At 37.6% G+C, this 18,954-nt stretch overlaps 1 protein-coding gene across 3 annotated transcripts in view; it reads left to right on the top strand.

Moving 5' to 3' along the window:
• LOC113455257 (uncharacterized) overlaps positions 1-18,954 on the top strand; it is a 69,221-nt gene that overhangs the window by 49,294 nt on the left and 973 nt on the right. For 2 of the 3 annotated variants that reach the window (XM_026726530.2, XM_087913226.1), the window contains exons 37-47: positions 6,331-6,440; positions 6,895-7,044; positions 7,205-7,258; positions 7,397-7,564; positions 8,318-8,470; positions 9,679-9,813; positions 11,129-11,281; positions 11,757-11,966; positions 13,122-13,242; positions 16,533-16,592; positions 18,640-18,755. In XM_026726530.2, coding sequence (XP_026582315.2) covers positions 6,331-6,440; positions 6,895-7,044; positions 7,205-7,258; positions 7,397-7,564; positions 8,318-8,470; positions 9,679-9,813; positions 11,129-11,281; positions 11,757-11,966; positions 13,122-13,242; positions 16,533-16,592; positions 18,640-18,755 — 1,430 coding nt within the window. The remainder of the gene's footprint in view (positions 1-6,330; positions 6,441-6,894; positions 7,045-7,204; positions 7,259-7,396; positions 7,565-8,317; positions 8,471-9,678; positions 9,814-11,128; positions 11,282-11,756; positions 11,967-13,121; positions 13,243-16,532; positions 16,593-18,639; positions 18,756-18,954) is intronic. The other variant, XR_015739611.1, reaches the window with a different exon arrangement.

Genomic DNA, 18,954 nt, shown 5'->3' with positions numbered 1-18,954 from the left:
TCTTCTTGTTTCCTAATGAAATTTCCTTTTCCTTGTTGGATTTGGCAGTGGAGGGTTTATGCATGTCTACCGTATTTTTCGGAGTATAAGATGCTCCGAAGTATAAGATGTACCTAGTTTTGGGGAGGAAAACAAGAAAAAAATTTTTTTGCCTCTGCCTCCCAGCAATTTGCTTCCTTGCAGCAAACAGCAAACAGCTTGTTTCAGCTTCAGCACAGCCTGATTAGCACAAGCAGCTGATCGTTGGGTCCCATTTTTGGCCTCCACACGCCTGTTTTCGGCTTCTGCATGCCCCATTTTCTGCCCATTCTGATCCCCACCACTAGAATGGGCCAAAAATGGGGCGCATAGAGGCCAAAAATGGGGTGCACGGAGGCGGCAATCAGCGATGGCAATCCCTGCAGCCTAAAACAGCTGATAGCTGGGAGGACAATCCAACCGCCAATCAGTTGCTCATGCTAAATCAGGCTGTGCTGAAGCTGACCAGGCTGTTTGCTGCAAGGAGGCAAATTGCTGGGAGGCAGAAGCTGAAGGGTGGGAGCTGCAGGTGGGTGGAGCTTCGGCAACATTTGCTGTATAAGACGCACAGACATTTCCACCCACTTTTTAGGAGGGGAGGAAGTGCGTCTTATACACCAAAAAATAGGGTAACTATCCTCATAGACCTGACTGATATATTTTATAAGAAACATCCAATGATTATAAGTGTTAGTGTTTGGGGACAAACCCCCGAGCTGAGTGCACAGCAGCAGTCAAGCCAGGCAGCCAAATGAGAGTGAGGCTGGGCCCAATAGTATACACACACTTGAGACAAAAACACTGTTTGTGGTTTTAAATAGGTATTTAATTCATACAGAGATTAAGAAGAGTCATTCAGTCCATATGTCAGTATCCAGTATATCTATCCAGTTACCTAGTCTTTTAAACAGTAAATACAATGTCTTTATCTGCTTGTAAATCTTCTTCTTCTGATAACTCTCTCTCAAAGACAATGCTGAGTATGAAACAGCTCACCAAGCAAACAGTCCTTGTGTTCAGTAGAAAGAAGTATCTTGCACAGTAGACATCTCATACAGGAGGAAACAGTAGGCAGACAGACAGCAGATAGACCAGAGACCAGTAACACCAGGAACAGGAGGACCAGGGACTCGAAACCAGGATCAGAAACCAGGAAGTGTTACGTCTCTCTCACTGCCTCTTATTGCAGCTTACAACCGCACCCATAATTATGCGATGACATTGCAGTTTGGAGCTTAAAGTTGCAAACACTTATGCCTAGGTTTTATATATTCATTCACCCAAACCAGTTGGTGTATCCATATACCCAACATACTCCCCTTTTGGGTGATGTAAATATATAATGCCTTTACAATCTGAACCCATATTTTTCACAACTCTCTAGGTGCTTAATGGCACCTTGGGCTTTAGTAAAATTATCAGCTATATTGTCCTCCGACATACAGTACTCTAGCTGTATCATTTTACTATTTACAGATTGTCTTACATTCAGATATCTCAAATCTGTATGCTTACTTCTCGTTTTAACTGCAATACTTGTGGCCATTTTAATTGCTGCCTGATTATCTTCATGTACAACTATAGGGTAATTTACAGTTATACCCATATCTTTTAACATTTGTTTATACATAATCAACTCAGTACATAATAGTGATAAACAGGAGAATTCAGCCTCCATAGTAGACAAACTTATATGCTGTTGTCTAATTGACTTCCAACCAATTAATGTCTTACCCAGCATTATGGCTGTTCCTGAAGTCGACTTTCTTGTGTCTCTTTCTGATGCAAAACTAGCATCTGCATAAGCACTCAATATGAGATCACCCTCTGGTTCTAGATACAGTGCATGGTGTAATGTTCCTTTAAGATACCTTAGGATTCTTTTCAATGCTATCCAGTGGCACTGAAGCGGGTCATTATTGTGTCGTGCCAGCTGATTAATACTAAAAGCAATATCTGGCCTTGACCAATTGCTAATATATGATAAGCTACCAATCAAAGATTGATATAGTTCCTTATCACATTTGGGACTTTGTGTATCCATTTTGCAAATATCCTGACTCATTGGAGTCTTTGCAGGCTTACAAAGTTCCATCTTATAATCTATTAGCAATTTAGATATCTTATCTTCCTGAGATATCTTAAAACCTTTCTGTGTTCTCAGTATATTCAATCCTAGATATCTCTTTATCTCCCCTAATTGCTTGATTTTTATTTTCTTGGCTAATGATGTTATTATTTCATTTGCTTCATCATTAGTTTTAGTCATCAGAGCAATATCATCAGTAAACAACAATAATAATGATACTTTCCCATTCTTTTCTCTCTTAAATAGACATGGGTCGGCTAAACCAGCTTTAAACCCTATATTGGTCAGTTCCTTCACAATATACTGGTTCCATTCATAGCCCGATTGTTTAAGACCATAAAGGCTCTTCTTTAATAACCAACAATCATTATCATTATCATCTTTCAATCCACTAGGCTTTTTCATATATACAGTATGTCTTAGTGGAGCATGCAAGTAAGCAGTTTCCACATCTAAATGGTTAACTATATACTTCTTGCTTGCTGCCCACACTAAGGCTGCCCTTAACGTAGCTGCTTTAAGACTAGGTGCAAATACTTCATCATAGTCATTTGCACTTTGTCTAAAACCTTGGGCTACTAACCTTGCCTTATGGATTGTGTTTCCATCCTTATCTGTTTTTATTTTAAAAATCCACTTGCAGCCAATGGGTTTTTCATCAACAGGTAATCTCACATTTTCATATACCTTCATATCCTTCAAGGATTTCAATTCCTTATTCATTGCTGCATACCAATTTTCTTTCTCTTTAGAAGGATACCTTTTTATCTCATCCACAGTATTTGGGATTCTATTTACCTGGCACACTGTGTTAGCCTGGTATCTATCAGGCGGTCTAGATATACGTGTAGTCCTTCTGGGAATTACTGGGCTTGTATGAGGACTTTCTTGAGTTACTACCTGGTCATTTTCCTCATCTTGCTCAGCTATTTCTTCCTTTTCTTCTTCTATGGGCACAATATCTTCCTGTACTTCACTCTTTACTTTATTTTTAAAGTTACAGGGATACTTAATGGGATTTCTATAGGATTCAATAATCACCTCTTTATTGTTATCCTGCTCTAACTTATCCCATCCTACATGCTCTAGAAATTGGGCATTGGCACTACATAACACTTTAGATGTGCCTTTCTCCCAAAATCTATATGCCCTATGGTTAGCTTGGTAACCAACAAAGAAAAATTGTTTAGCTCTGTGTTGCCCTTTACGCCTGAGTTGTGTAGGGATATGCACCCATGCTGGTGCACCAAATGTGTGCAGGTAACTCAGATCAGGCTTCCTGCCATGCCACATGGTGAATGGTATTTCACCAGTGGTTGAGTTAACAACGTTGTTCAATAAGTTATTAGCACACATTGCAGCCTCCCCCCACAAAGTATCAGGTAATCCAGAATCAGTTAACATTGTTCTAACCATTGCCTGTAGTGTTTGGCCTCTTCTCTCTATAAATGCATTGTGTTGTGGTCTGTATGGTGCAGATTTTTTATGCTCTATTCCAGCTGCTTTTAATCTATTCTGGAATTTGCTGTTAACAAATTCCGTACCATTATCTGTCACCAAGGTTATCAGTTGCCGTTTGGTTTTTCTTTCTGCAAACTTTAACCAGTTGAAGAAATGTTGATATGTTTCAGTTTTGCTTTTCATTAAGTAGCAAAACCCATATCTAGAGTAATGGTCCATAATGCTCAGTATATATCGAGCACCCCCCATACTGGGTTTCTTTGGACCTATAATGTCTGCAAATACTACTTCTAAAGGTTCTTTAGTTTTGAAACCATTTAGCCTATTTGCAGGCAATATTTTACTCTTATCTTCACAGCAGACATTACAACGCAAATACTTATCACAAGGTTTTAACCTTATTCCTTCAGATAACTCTACTGTACGTTTTAGCATTTTAAAATTTACATGCCCCAAACGCCTATGCAATAAATGGATACATTCATCATGAGGCTTGGTATTATTAAATACAGTCTGTGCCTCCCCTTTCTTACTATCATGTAAGACATACAATGCTCCATTTAAAGCTGCAGTTACCTTTTTGTTATCCCTTTCCAGTATGCACTTATTATTCTTAAATGTAACCACATATCCTAGTTTATCTAATTCTCTTACAGAAAGTAAGTTCATTTTTAACTGTGGTACATACAACATGTTTATGTTCTGGTCTAAACATGGACAATAAGCAATACCTTCACCCTTGGCCTTGAGATGCCACCCGTTCGCGAGTGATATATGCTGAGAGCTTGTAGACATTTTTATAAACTTTGTCTTATCTCTCGTGATGCAGTGGGATGCTCCACTGTCCACCACCCATATATCATTTTTCATATCACAGTTGCTAAACATGGCCAGTTCAAAGGATTTCTTTGGCTTTCTTACATTCTGGCTTTTTCCTTTTCTGCAGAATCTTGCCAAATGTCCTCTGCCCCCACAATTAAAACACTTTTTAATTGTGTATGCCGTTGAAGATAACTTCTCTTCCTCCGGGTGCTTCAGCTTACATAGCTGGTATCTTTCAGGCTTTGAAGATAATTTCTCTTCATTAGGCTTATCTGCTCTCAGCTGGTCTCGTTCACTCCTTCTCCTGGCTTCTTCTAATAGCCTGCCGGTTATCTCAGTTACTGATAAACTGTCTTTAGGCAATACCTCTAAAGCAGTCACAAAATCATCATAGCTTCGTTCCAAAGAAGACAGTATGATGTATACTTGTTGCAACTCATTAAATATAAGCTCTTTTTCTTGTAATTCTTGAAAAATGCTTTTCATACAGTTTAAATGAGTTAACATGTCTCCATTCCTCTCAAGATGTGTTCTAAACAGCTTCCGTGTAAGATTGATATGAGCTCCTACACTGTCTCGAACATAAACCCTCTTGAGATTCTCCCAGCAGTTGGCAGCACTTTCCTCTCCACGAATATGTATCAGTTGCTGGTCTGAGAGAGTCAGTCCTATGATGCACAAAGCTTGTTCATTCTTTTGCTTATAGTCCTGTATCTTTTTGGCATCCTCATCAACAGTAGGATCCAAGTTGGATACATCTGGTGGGTTTGTAATTATGTCCCACAAACCTTCGCTTCGTAGAAGTAAACTACTTTTCATGGACCATGAAACATAGTTTGTTCCATCTAACCTGGATATCATGGACAGACTTGGCAAATTTACTTGTGCCATTGCTCTGGAGAAAAATAACTATTCAACAAACAGTTTGTCTTTACAGTAATGTGTAACTCTTGACCAAACTCTCACTGGTATATCCTGGTTAGCTAGACTGTGCACACTGCTGGGCCCATAACCAATGTTAGTGTTTGGGGACAAACCCCCGAGCTGAGTGCACAGCAGCAGTCAAGCCAGGCAGCCAAATGAGAGTGAGGCTGGGCCCAATAGTATACACACACTTGAGACAAAAACACTGTTTGTGGTTTTAAATAGGTATTTAATTCATACAGAGATTAAGAAGAGTCATTCAGTCCATATGTCAGTATCCAGTATATCTATCCAGTTACCTAGTCTTTTAAACAGTAAATACAATGTCTTTATCTGCTTGTAAATCTTCTTCTTCTGATAACTCTCTCTCAAAGACAATGCTGAGTATGAAACAGCTCACCAAGCAAACAGTCCTTGTGTTCAGTAGAAAGAAGTATCTTGCACAGTAGACATCTCATACAGGAGGAAACAGTAGGCAGACAGACAGCAGATAGACCAGAGATCAGTAACACCAGGAACAGGAGGACCAGGGACTCGAAACCAGGATCAGAAACCAGGAAGTGTTACGTCTCTCTCACTGCCTCTTATTGCAGCTTACAACCGCACCCATAATTATGCGATGACATTGCAGTTTGGAGCTTAAAGTTGCAAACACTTATGCCTAGGTTTTATATATTCATTCACCCAAACCAGTTGGTGTATCCATATACCCAACAATAAGAACAAGTTTTGCTTTATGAAACAAAGACAATAGGGAAAAAAGAGGAAGGAAAAAAAACATGGTATGTGTGGAAGTTAACATAAATGGAAACTTTTTCCCCCCTAATAATTGTAGTACTTGGAGTAAGGATGCAGTAAAAATTTTCTCCGGGGTTTCAGAAAGGAAGTGTCATTTCTTTGGATTCCTTATGCGAAATCCTTGTCTTCCTCATGAGTATTCAACTTTTTAAAAAGCAGTGGTCCATATTTCATGAATCTGAATATTGCTGATGCAGCTCTTTTGTTCACTCTTTCAGAACTCTGGAAACATCACAGTATGCAAGAAATGTTCTCTGTCACAAGGCCCGAAATAGTTGAATCATTTATACAGAGGCTAATGGAAGATCATCAAGAAATTAATGCAGAGGTACATATGTTACACCAGCTTCAACTAGTAGAGGTTATGAAGCATTTTGTTTCAGATTTAGCTTCTCATGTCTCTGACTTAAAATAATCATATTAGATGCATCTTGGGTTTTTATATATGCAGTACATCTTCACTATCAATGAACTGTAGAGAAATCAAATTTACTTATGTATCTGTGGAAACACTGAGAGTAAGTTTGGTCTAGTGGTTAAAGGTACCTGACTAGATAACAAAAGACCGAGTTTTAGCTCCATCTTGAAAGTCAGCTGTGTGATTTTGGACCAGTCATTGTCTTTCAACCCAACTCACCGTACAGAATTGTTATGGTGGGGAAAATAGGAGGAGGAAGGGTTATTATGTCAGATTGTTACATTCAGTTACTTATAAAGTAATAACGGTCAGATCAAACAATCTTAAAAAACAGGTTTATTTTCTGATTGTATTTTATTTCCAGATTATCTTTCAAAAGGACCACTTCAAAAAATGCCTCACCTCTTTAGCTTGTGATGCCATGGCCAGAGAACGTAGCAACTTTGAAACCTACTCCATGTTCTATGAAAATCTGCTCCGTCGGCAACATCAGCTACTATATAAAAAGGAACAGGTATTCTCCTGCTACTGGATCTATAACAGGAAAAGAGGGAAGTGATTCTTCATTACTTTGAACAAAATAATGTTTGCAAATTACTGTCCTAAGCATGGAGAAATGGTAGCAATTTCTAAAAGGCAAAATTAATTAAAACTATATTTCCATTCTGTTTCAGGAAGTGCATGTCATAGAAGACAACACAGGAGCTGCTGAAGTGGATCTGAGTCAAGTTAGTGGCTGTGACTTTGGTGCTTTTATTCAGGAAGGTCTATGAATGACTCCTGATGTCCTTATACTCTAAAGACTTATTTTGAAAGATTGTGTTTACAAATAAAATTGTAAATCATTGCTTCTATCTCTTCTGTAGATAGCTAGACTGAGTCACGAGATGATTCTGGAAATAACTGCTCTGAGAGCCAAAGTTACTGATCTACGAAGAGAAGACCACAACATTAAAGAGAAGATAAGAAAAGAAGTTCAAGAGGATTATGAAGCATTGGTACAAAATATATTTTTGGTGTGCCTGCAAATAAAAGTAGGTACAAGATACAAAGGCGTGTAACATCAAGTAGATTATTCCAATGCTTTTTCAGAAAGGTGTTGAAATTTAGACAGTATCTTTTGCTTTATCAAGAACAAATGCTAAGTTCCAAATATCAGGTCCTGTGTAAACAAGATAAGACAGCAGAGCAACCTATTAATTGTGCCATGTTAATTCTGTTCATGCTTTCCTTACTTCTCAAATTTCCTAAACTGTAAATGGAATTACTTAACTTCCTTGCTACTTTATTTTAGTGGAACTTTACCAGTGAAAAGATCAACTGTCTGCTAGTTGTTTTCAGACTACCATAGTGAAGGATGGTACCAGTTAGTAAAAAAAAAAAAGTGAAATGTAACTCCCACACACAATATGACAGTGGTCTTGTTTTCATTCATTATATTTTATTTCTTTTCAGAGCTCAGTATATAGAATTTCAGTACACACTATGAAGTAAAAACAAACAGCAATGTCAAATTTGGTTTTTATTTAATGGAAAGCTGGTTTCAAGAAGCTTTTTCCAAAAATGGATTGATTTCATTTTCTCATATTGCCTTTGCTTACTAGGTAGGGATCAGGAGAAATGTCTAGGTTGCTGGTCAGTATTCATTTTACCAATCATAATGTTAAAAATGGGGAGATATTATTTTTGTGTTTCCAGATTTTAAAATTTGTACAGAATTGTTTTCTTGAAATTCATTTATCTGAAAAAAAAACCATTCATAGTTCGATTTTGTGTTATGGCTGCAGGGGAAGGTAGATGAATACCGTCTAAGCATGAACAAACAAATGTTAGAGATCATCAGTGAGGTGAGAAAAGAAGGTGTGGAGAAAATTATTAATCTGAAGAAAAAGTTTGGATCTACAAAGGATAACAGTGCGCTTGAAGAACATTTGGCTCAGGTAGCCCTTTAGTTTGCTTAATGCCTAGCAATAAAAGAAACAAACCTAGGGTAAAAAGAAAGAAAACAAGCTGAGAATTCCAATTTGATATGGATGCCTTAGAGAAATCCCCCTGAAAGCTATTAAAGCAAACAAAACAAAGTATGTAGACATGAATTTTTTCTGTATTCTGACATTGAATAAGGATTATGCAAGTTTCTATGGCTTTTTCTTTAGAGTTGTTACCAGATATTGTCCGACTCCCACATTCATTAAAATAATGTGTTATGAATTAGAATATAACTGGTCTGAATTTTACATCTTTCTGAGGTTGATTTTATTTAGGATTAGAGACCAGAAAAGCTGAGCTAATTTGAATTGCGCCTCTGCCTGAGGTTGCCTTCTTTTTTCTTCGTCTAACTTCCTTTCACATCAGCCATATTGGGGAGGAGTTCAAGCATCTGATGAACTTGATAAACAAAATTTATTCATTAGCACTTTTATTAATTTTTATGGACATATGTATACATGAATATTATATGATGAAGACAAAAGTTATTGAAAAAATGCATTATTGGGGATAAAAATATGTTTCTTTTATAATTGTTTAAATGTAGAAAATCTTCCTGTTTTCCATATAACTATGAATTTAACAGTAAAAAAAATGCCTGAGATAAATTGTGTGCTGGGATTTGCTCATTGCATTATTCACAGAGTCACCAGAAGCACAATCCTACCGAGGATAATGAACATTATTTCCAGATTAAATGTCAACGTAGAATTTCAGCCTGAAATGCTTTATAATGTTTCAATAGCAATGGACAAACTTTTTACATTAGTAATTTTATGAGAAAACAAACCTCTGAAAAATATATACTCTACATCAGAAATGGAAGAAAGAGATGATATTGCAGATTTTATTCAGAACCAAAAAACCTATGACTGATTCTATACATATGTCATTGTGAGCATAGTTATAATGCAAAAAGAGAATATGCTATCCATTTAATCGTAAAGTGAACTACTGCTCTGGGTATTCCTGAATAGCCATGGAATTATTTTGTATTATGGAGAGAGATTATATGATATACAATTTAATATATCTTTGAGTTTCTGTTTTGTATTCATATCTCTTTCCTCACAAGAACAGAGACTGATACTTATTGTTAAAGGGCTGCTGCAAAGTTTTTGAGGAGAGAATGCTAATAAAAAGAACCTATGCTCTTTAGCAGGGGAAGTTGCAGGAATTACGGGATGAAAACAGTGAATTGGAGAAGTTGTTATGCAAACTGAAGGTCTTAAAGTTTTGGAAAGAAACAATGCAAAAAGCACAATTTTTGACAACATTGCAAGAAATAGAGAAGGTAAGATTCCCCCCAAAAAGCTACTGGCTTTTTAATAAGAGTATAATAAATAAACATGTAAATCATGACATTTTTTTAAAAAAATAGCATAAATTGAGATTGGACAGGTCTCCGGGGCAGAATATATGTTTTGCTTATATGTATGCTCGCTTCTACACAAAGATATTAATCAGCTTCTAAGAATAACACATGCATTAATTAGAGGAGTACATAACCCTGCAGGCCAAATGTGCATGCCCTGCGTCCCAAAATTGTGTTGCTGAAATTTAATGAATGCTTATTTTAAATTAAAAATAGGATTGAAATTACTTTCCACTCTGAATCACCCTAGTTATAGCTCGGTTCCAACTTTTTAAAGGATGGGAATAGAAACAGGAAATGTTCCATTATAGAATGACCTCATTACATGACCAAATAAAGTCCTCAACAGGCAGATAGTTGGAGTCTGATTTGTGGCCTCCAGCCTCTCAAATATTGCCCATACCTACATTGCAGGGTCACTGAGAAAGGGAGAAGTTTTCGTGTCATTTTATTTCTGTCACACACCTCCAGATTGCTGCTTCCCCCAGTTATTGACTTTAGCAAGAAAGGAAAGGAAATGTTGTCAGTCTGCCTCCTGCCAGTTCTGCAGCAGACAATTTTTAATGTTTACATCAGGGGTAGAAAAGTATCTATTGCCAAGCATCCAGCTGCAGGCAGCTGACAGGTGGGTGATGGGGAAAATGAGAAGAGCTCCTATGGACTGAAACCATCCACCACTATCCCAAAAGGTACTTTAAGGTGCCTCATGGGTTTGTTGTTGTACAGAAAAAATAGGTATGCTGCCTTGAGTTGGCAAATGAGAGCTGCAATATCAATCGATTGGCCATAAGCAACAGCTTATTTCATTGTAGCCCCTAAATCTAAACAGCCTATTTAACTGTATTTCTAGAAAGAATAACTTCTCTCACATTAGGAGATATTCTGCACGTTTAAAATGGCCGTGTAAATGATTATTTAAACTAGAGGAAAGCCACATTTAATGGTTGGGGATAGTACTTTTTATTTCAGGAGAGGTAAAATAAAGCAGCAGTGTATGCAGCAATGTTGTTGTGAAAATTAAGAGTCAGAAGTGAAGATTTTCTGTTGTTTGTTTGGTGTTAAGCCTTAAAAGATCTACAGTACACCCAAAAAATATGGGGACTTCTTCCCACATTGCAAAGGAGACAAAGTTAAACAAATTGTAAAGGAGAGAAAGTTAACAACCTTATAAATAATTCAGCCTCTGAGAGTTGATTCTCTAGCTTAGATCTTGTTGAATCCTTTGCCTATACAGGAGGCTATTCAGAATAAAAAAGAGTGCTTGCAATCCCAGATGAAGGCGGAAGAAGAGGCCATTTTGTTTAATCATCAGTTGAGAGCTGTAAGGAAAGTCTTGGCAGAATCTCAGAGTGAAAATAAAAAGCTGAAGCAACAACTAGAGAAACAGGTATCTGCCCAAGCTCATCATATACCACGTAGCCAACAAAATCCTTTTATTATTTTTACTGAATTCAGTAACATCTTCCTCATTTTTAAACTGTGTTTTTACGTATTTTATTTTTCTTATATAACTTTAACAAGAACCTGTGTATTTCTTCCTCCTATAAAACTTTAACCATTAACCCACTTCAATCTGTTTAAAACGTACAAATGGAATCAACATAAGCATTGCTTGCAAAATATCTCCACACTGGCGATAGGAAGGGTACACACTTTGCTAGCTCCATTCAGTTGGCCAGACTCCACCCCGCAAGGATTATGGGGTCATTAAAAGAAGACAATTGCTTGCAAAATATCAATCACTCTTGAATCAAAATACATTTTCACATTAACTCCTATATTAATACATTTATTTAATTCAGTTTCTTTTCTCCTGAGGTTAAACACAATATTCTACAAATCTTGCTAATATTTTCATATAGGAATACTTACTTCAGGAAGCAGAACGTAAGATTAATCGAGAATTTGGTAAAAGACAGCAATTAGATTTGATTAAGACAGCAAACTTGGATAAAATGTTAGAAAACCTTGGAGAGAGAGAAGTGAAGTTGTTGAACCTGACAGAAGAATCGGAAAAATCCTCTAGAACAAGAAATCTTCAAGAAGCAAAGATGAAGAAAGAAATTCAACAAGTAAGGTTATAAAATTTTAGTGAGTTAGCAAAGGATGTATTCTTGTACATGCTTTGAAATCTTCTTGCTAACTTGAGTCAAAAAAATGTCATGCACCGGAATGTATATCTGGATTTTAAAATGCAGTAATAGAGATAGACAAAGATGATCCGGATTTTTTTTCCATTTTTTATCGCACCCTTATCATTTTTATATTTAAAAAAAAAATCAAGGCAGCAAACATATTTAATACTCCTCTTTTCTCCTATTTTCCCTGCAACAACCTTATGAGGTGAGTTGGGTAGAGAGAGAGACTGACCCAGTCATCCGGCTGGTTTTTCATGCCTAAGGCGGGAGAAAAACTTGTTTATTGGTTTCTGGCCTGATGCCTTAACCACTAGAGTAGACCCATGCAGAAGAGTTCCACCTTTGGCTTCCATTTACCTTCAGATCTCTTTTGCCTGGCAGAATAAGGGCACCATTATTTTGAGGCTAATGTATTTTATTGCTGTCTTTTGCTTTTTCTGATTTTCTGTAGTCATCTGTTCTAAACTGCTAGGCTTGTTCTGATGCTAGTATAATTGATACAGAATATGTATGCCATTCTTGCCATCGGGCAATTAATTTGGCTGTTTGTAGTAGTTGAGCACAGTTGTGGTTAATTTTTATTCATTTTCTGAGTCTTTCCAAACTGGCACAGGGAAATCTGGAAGATTGTCACTTCGTATTACTGTTTTCCTGCCAGAAAAAAAAATAAAAAGCAAAATTCCAGGAGGGTGATTAGCATTGGCTCCATCATGGGTGCCTAATTTACTATCAGTCCTTTTCTGCCTCTGTTGTTCTTTAGCCACTGGGGAGAGCGTGAAAAATAAAAAGGAAACATAGAACCCACAAGTCTTATTTCCACAAGGCGCTCTAGCTTTTAGCTCCCTCTTGGAAGCAGGAAAGTACAATTAATTCCAACATAAGCTTCATTTGATCACACGGAATTGCTTTGCTCTGAAACAATCCTATGGCTGCTTCAATCTAAATTTAATCCTTTCTCATTTAGCTGTCAATATTAATTGAACTAAGGTTAAATGCATTTCCTTTCCTTTGTGCACTCAGTGTTTTAAGTATGGATCATAATATGAATTTGGGATTATTTATAAACATATACATATACACCTATTTTAGATAAAAAGCCAGCTGATCCAGGAACGCAATTTAAAACTGAATGCTTTCCAAAGGATACATGAGCTACAGTGTCAACGTAATGATTCAGAAGCTGCAATTTCCCAGAACCATTCCCCTGCAGGTATAAATGTTTGAAAGATAATTGGTTGCAATTATATATTAGTTACATTGTACAGATGTTATTCCATACAAAAACGAAATCAGCAATAAGAGTCTGCGGCCTTGGAAAGGCAGGGAAGGTGAAAGCAATTAAAGAAATAAAATCAAGCCTTTCTCTAAGAATGTCAGTATGTCTCATTTCTCAACATGCTTAGATTTACAGGACTCACCAATTAATTTCAGTGAGCCAAAAGCAACGGAGAAAAAATAGTAACAGTGACAGGGGTCTCCAACCTTGGCCACTTTAAGACTTGTGGACTTCAACTCCCAGAATTCCTCAGCCAGTGGAGGCTGAGGAATTCTGGGAGTTGAAGTCCACAAGTCTTAAAAGTGGCCAAGGTTGGAGACCCCTGGCATAGGATACAATTCAAAGAAATTACCATATCATCCTCAGAACCCTCAATTTTGAATGAAAAAGTGGGAGAAGATTCTCTCACTCTTGGTGTTGCTAACTAATGCTAATGTCCTATATTGTTGAAATTAATCTAAAATGGGTGTTGAAAATATTTCCTGAATAGCTTCAGTATGAGAGCAATCCATTATTCAAAATCAGTCGTTTAACACACTGTTGCCAAAAAGCAGACCCTCCCTTCAGCCTCAGTTCACATTTGATATATGTGCTGAAGTACATGATCTTGTTCTTTTCTATTAACTTGGCATCCCAATTTCCCTTCTGTTGCGTTTGTTTTTTGTACCATTTTCAGTCAATAATTTGTTATTTGTCACTCAGGACTGAAAATATATCAGGATTTATATTGTGATACGGGCAGCAAAGCATACTTCTCTGCCCTTACTGCACTTGCAGTTAACTACCTATTGGCCCTGTTTGGGGTAAGGAGGACCTAGGGAAACCCTTTCAGGACTGCTATGAGTTGCTCAACTTTGCTGAGGGTTGGACTCTGATTGGGCAGATCCTTTGGAAATCACCAATACACAACTGAGTCATGTAATCTGGGAGGAGTTTGAGCTGGTCGATCCTAAGGAAGTGAACAGGGTTTCCATTGTTGTAAGCTCAGCCACCTGTGGTCTGGACTCATGCCCCTTTTGGCTGATTTAAGGTGCCCTCAGAAGTGGCATGTTTGACTCCAAAAGGTGGTTAATACATATGGGAGGAGCCTGGCACAATCTGCCTCGAAGGAAGCACAGATGCGCCCCATGCTTGGACCAATCATGTTAAATAATGTTCATCCCGATGTTTTTAGGGAAGGTGGTTGGGAGGGTGGTTGGCACTCAGCTTCAGAGGGCCCTGGAGCAAGTGATTTATATGGACCTACCACCATTTCTATGGTTTTGAGTGTGTTCAGTTCCAGATTGTTCCAGTTACACCACAAGGCAAGTTGTACAACCTCCTGTCTGTCCGTGAATTCGTCATTGTCTTGAACGAGACCAATCACTTTGTGTCATCTGCAAACTTCAGTATTTTAACCATGATCACTGTCCAAAAACTGTTAGCAGCTTTTAATGCAATGGTATCTTTCTGGATTGCCTTTGGGGGCTGGGAATAGGAGCCTTTGTTTTGGATTGCCAGGATGAGTCAAAATTGGTTCCAGCCCTTCCAGTTCCTCACAAACTCCAGACAGCACTGCAACAGCATTGCCTATGTAGCTTGGTGTGATGTATCATCAGCTTGCCAAGATTTGGTGATGTGTCATTTGATTCCAGACAGACAGGGTTACATTCCCCACACTGATCTTGTAATTTGGGGTTCTTGTAGACTCTCTACGCCTACTTATGGAATAGGTGGTAGCTGAAGTACCTAGGAGATCAATTGCTGTTCCAACAATTGTGAATTTTTCTGGACTAGGAGGCTCTGCTTATGGTCAATTCCCCTTTGGAGTACCACAGTATACTACACTGTACATAGGGCTGCCCTTGAGCACCACCCAAAAGCTACAACAATTTCAAGATGCAGTACATGCAGTGTTTAGCACTCCCATGTTACAGCCCTGTTGCATGCGTTACATTGGCTCCCATTTTCCTTCTGGGTATAATACAAGGTGCTATATATTACTTCTAAAGCCTTATCTGTGATGGGAATATGTGGTGCTCTCTGAGCTTGTTTTCTTGCCAACATCTCATTATCGAGCTAAGTAACATTACTGCACTACCCATCAGTAGATAAACATCTGCAAAAAAAAAACCTACCAATGACCCCACAGTTCCACTCTGAACTACAGATATTCTTTTTATCAATGGGATTGCCTCTCCCTGAGAGTACCTGCATGTTCAAGCAAATGGATGGGGTAGGTGTGCTCCAGATCCTTTCTCTGAAATGTTGCTATCTAGTGTCTTTTCTGTGGCTGCCCTATCTTGTGGAACATCTTCCCTCTGGTGATCTGGGAGCCATCCACCCCTTTTAGCCTTCCAGTTAGGGTCATCAACCCTAACCTTATTGTGTGCTCAGGTGCTGGGGTAGTGACAGGAGCTTGCAGGTGGTTATAGGGGCATCCTAGGAGGATGTTTCAGGCATGGGATTTTTATGATTTTAATGTTTTTGTAGTATTGTTGTGAGCCACCCAGAATTATGTTCTGACAGGAACCATATGTTTTATATAATTATAAATAAATGCTCCAAAATAGAGATCCAGGTAATTTGTTTCATTAAACACTTGCATGCATTTAAACCTGCATCATGTTAATTAAATCACCATTAGTAATGAAGCATTACCTAAATCCATGCCATATAGGAATCATCTCTGTGAATGTCTTCTTTGTAACCAGTTCTTAATTGCTCAAATAACAGGACTATTATCTACTTGTACAATTGGGAAGAAATGTTTTAAAAATCCATTACAGAGGATTTACTTGCTGATGAACTCTTGAGTCTGTTTACATGCACAAATGCTTAGTTAGGACTCCAGTGCTCGACAATATCATACTGATCAAGCAGCTGCTGCATTATAGCATACCTCTATTCGGAAATACTATTATTGAGTTGTAAGAAAGCTAAGACGGTATGAGCAGTTGAGGATGATGTGAGAATTTAATTATATCCACTTATTTAAGATATAGTATTGCATGTAGCAACAAAAACAATGTCAGAAGATTCCAAACTTATTTTAATAAATGTTAACTAAATTTGAAATCTGATTAATCATAACCTAAACATGCTACCCTGAGTTCCTGCAGGCAGAATACAAATCTAACAAAAAGTGATGCATCCACATCTGTTAAAATGAAGGAGTTTTGATATTTTTTGTATTTTTCAGTTTATTTTAAATTCATCTTAATTATTTATGTTCTTGCTTTCAGTTACAAGAAGGTCTGCTAATCTTTCACACATTACCAAAAGCAAACCTTACTATTTTCCAGGTAAGAAGAGCTAAACTATCAGTATTTTAATTTTAGCAGACTACATTGGAAAGCTGTAAGGAAAAATATATAAACATGTAAGCTCTCTTTACCAAATAGTTATTAGTATATTATATAAAAGCAAGTAAAGTTCATGGATGGTATGTTTTTATAAACAGTGGGAATTTATTACTATCTCATTGCCACCATAATTTTATAATGCCTTGAGTTGAGCTTGACCTCTGATAAATAGACATATCACTGTGCTATACTGTGCATGTAGACAGATAGGAAAAAAAAGTATTAAAGCGGTTTGCGCCTGTTATCTTTCAGAATGCTTTTCAACTTCCTAGTCAAACCAAGTAGATTGCTCTGATTAGTTCAGCTACATCCTTGGTAAGAATGTAATTTAAAGGATATCCTAGCTAACCCGGACTAATGTCAAAAAGCTAAACAGGATCAGGTGTTATATTTGGATGGGATACCATCAAGAATGTCCAGGGCTTGGAAGTCCCAAAAGTTTTTTCAAGGGGCAAGTGGACTTTCTGGTTTTTCTTTGAAGATGTTTTGCTTTTCATCCAAGAAGTTTCTTCAGCTTCTTCTTCAATGAGACATCTTCAAAGAAAATCTAGAAAGTCCACTTGCCTTTTGAAAAAGTACCTTTGGCACAAGCATGACCTGGATGACTAAGAATCTCCATAGACACCAGGGCCTGGAAATTGGGGGAGGGGGGATATTCAGAAGCAGTTGCAATCCCTTTCAAAAGTATTGCCAATATTTCAGATGCATTCTGTTCTGATTGCTATAAAGTTCATTCATACACTTCAATTGTCATCCACACCAGCACTGGAAACATTCTAATGAATAAGCATCTTTTCTGTGTAGAGCTCTGAATGGGATGGTATTCTGAATGGGAAGACTACAATGTAGCATTGTGTACCTGTGCACAAAAATATTCCAGAAATTGTTCCAAGCTCTAAGATTAACTGTACAAATTAATTAAAGCCTAGAATGTACTGCTAGACTTGTGTAATGACATCATTGCATATTGTGCTCTGTTTATGTTGTTAGACGTAGAGGTAAATCAAATGCTTTGATTTGGAATGTTTAAAGCACAACATTTCACAAAACGTCTTACATCAAATGTGAAATAGACAAGAGAATATTTTGGACGTACTCTGAGCTCTTGAGAGATTAAGGAGTTTAAAACACCTCCAAAACTGCTGAAAACCACAAGGTGTTTGTAAATGGTATATTTTTAAGAAGGGATATGTAATTGCCTCAATGTGACCTAGAAGACATGCTTGGAAATTATTTAGAGACCAAATGGAGTACCTGTTCAACTGGGAAGTGGCTGTAACATTACCAGTTAACAGTAACAGTAGAGCAGAACATGCAGAGATTGTCCAAAACAGGTGCTAGATTCTCATTCTCATGTGTTCTGAAGCACACTATTTTCAAGCCAACCATAATAGGTGCTATCAAACTACAGTGATTTCTCAAAGGGAAGAAAGTGACTGGTACCAACCTTGAAAATAAACAGATCTGCTTCTAGCATCTATCAGAATGATGGCTGTAGGCTTCTTAGTTGGCTAGTCTCACTGACAAGAGAACAGATGTGAACTCCATCTCTTCTCTGCAACCCCATTCAGCTGCCATCTAAAATTGTCAGGCGAGTTACTATTAGGCATGGCTATGCAAACAAAAAAGAAGTTATAGATTTGATCAAAAAAATCACCTTTTTTGATATGCAATGCTATCCCTATTCCCAGTGAGGAAGCATTCTTTGTATTTGTTACAATATATTTTATAGGGATAGATTTGCCTAACAGAGATAAGAAGCTATCATTGATTTTTTTGCCCGGGCCGGGGCGGGGGAGGGGGGGGATTTTGTTTTTGGATGGACAACAATATAACATTATATTAAAGGGGAGGCTGGATGCATCACATGCTGGGCCTGCCCCCGCCAGATTTAACGAAGGGGAAAAAAGCCCCGATATGTCACATGACGCCATGATGACGCAAGTTTGACATCCCTGTTATATCATATACTGCATTTATATTTCAGGCTCTTCTTCGTGCAGTCAGAATGCAGAATTACCAACATTCATATTAACCAAGGATTCCACTCAGAAACTTTTGACAGCCAAAACCAAGTTAGAGAAGATTCCTAGACCAAAAACAGTGAGTAGTGAAAAGTTCATGAAAACATCAGACAAGTAAAACTATTCAGTCAAGAGAGCAACAAGTTTTTTAATTTGAATGCTATTTTTAGAGTTTCACTATGAAATACCACCAATGGTTATTCTTGCATGTGTATACACCTCAGATATGCAGTGGGTTTTTTTCTGCTCTGCGTCCCCAGATTATGCCGCTACAAAAA

The sequence above is a fragment of the Pseudonaja textilis genome, chromosome 1 (assembly GCF_049901715.1).
Source record: "Pseudonaja textilis isolate UNSWEBS1 chromosome 1, rPseTex1.2, whole genome shotgun sequence".
In the NCBI taxonomy this organism is placed as follows: Eukaryota; Metazoa; Chordata; class Lepidosauria; order Squamata; family Elapidae; genus Pseudonaja; species Pseudonaja textilis.
Note: the sequence above shows the minus strand (reverse complement) of the source record. Positions and strands in the feature narration are given on the sequence as shown.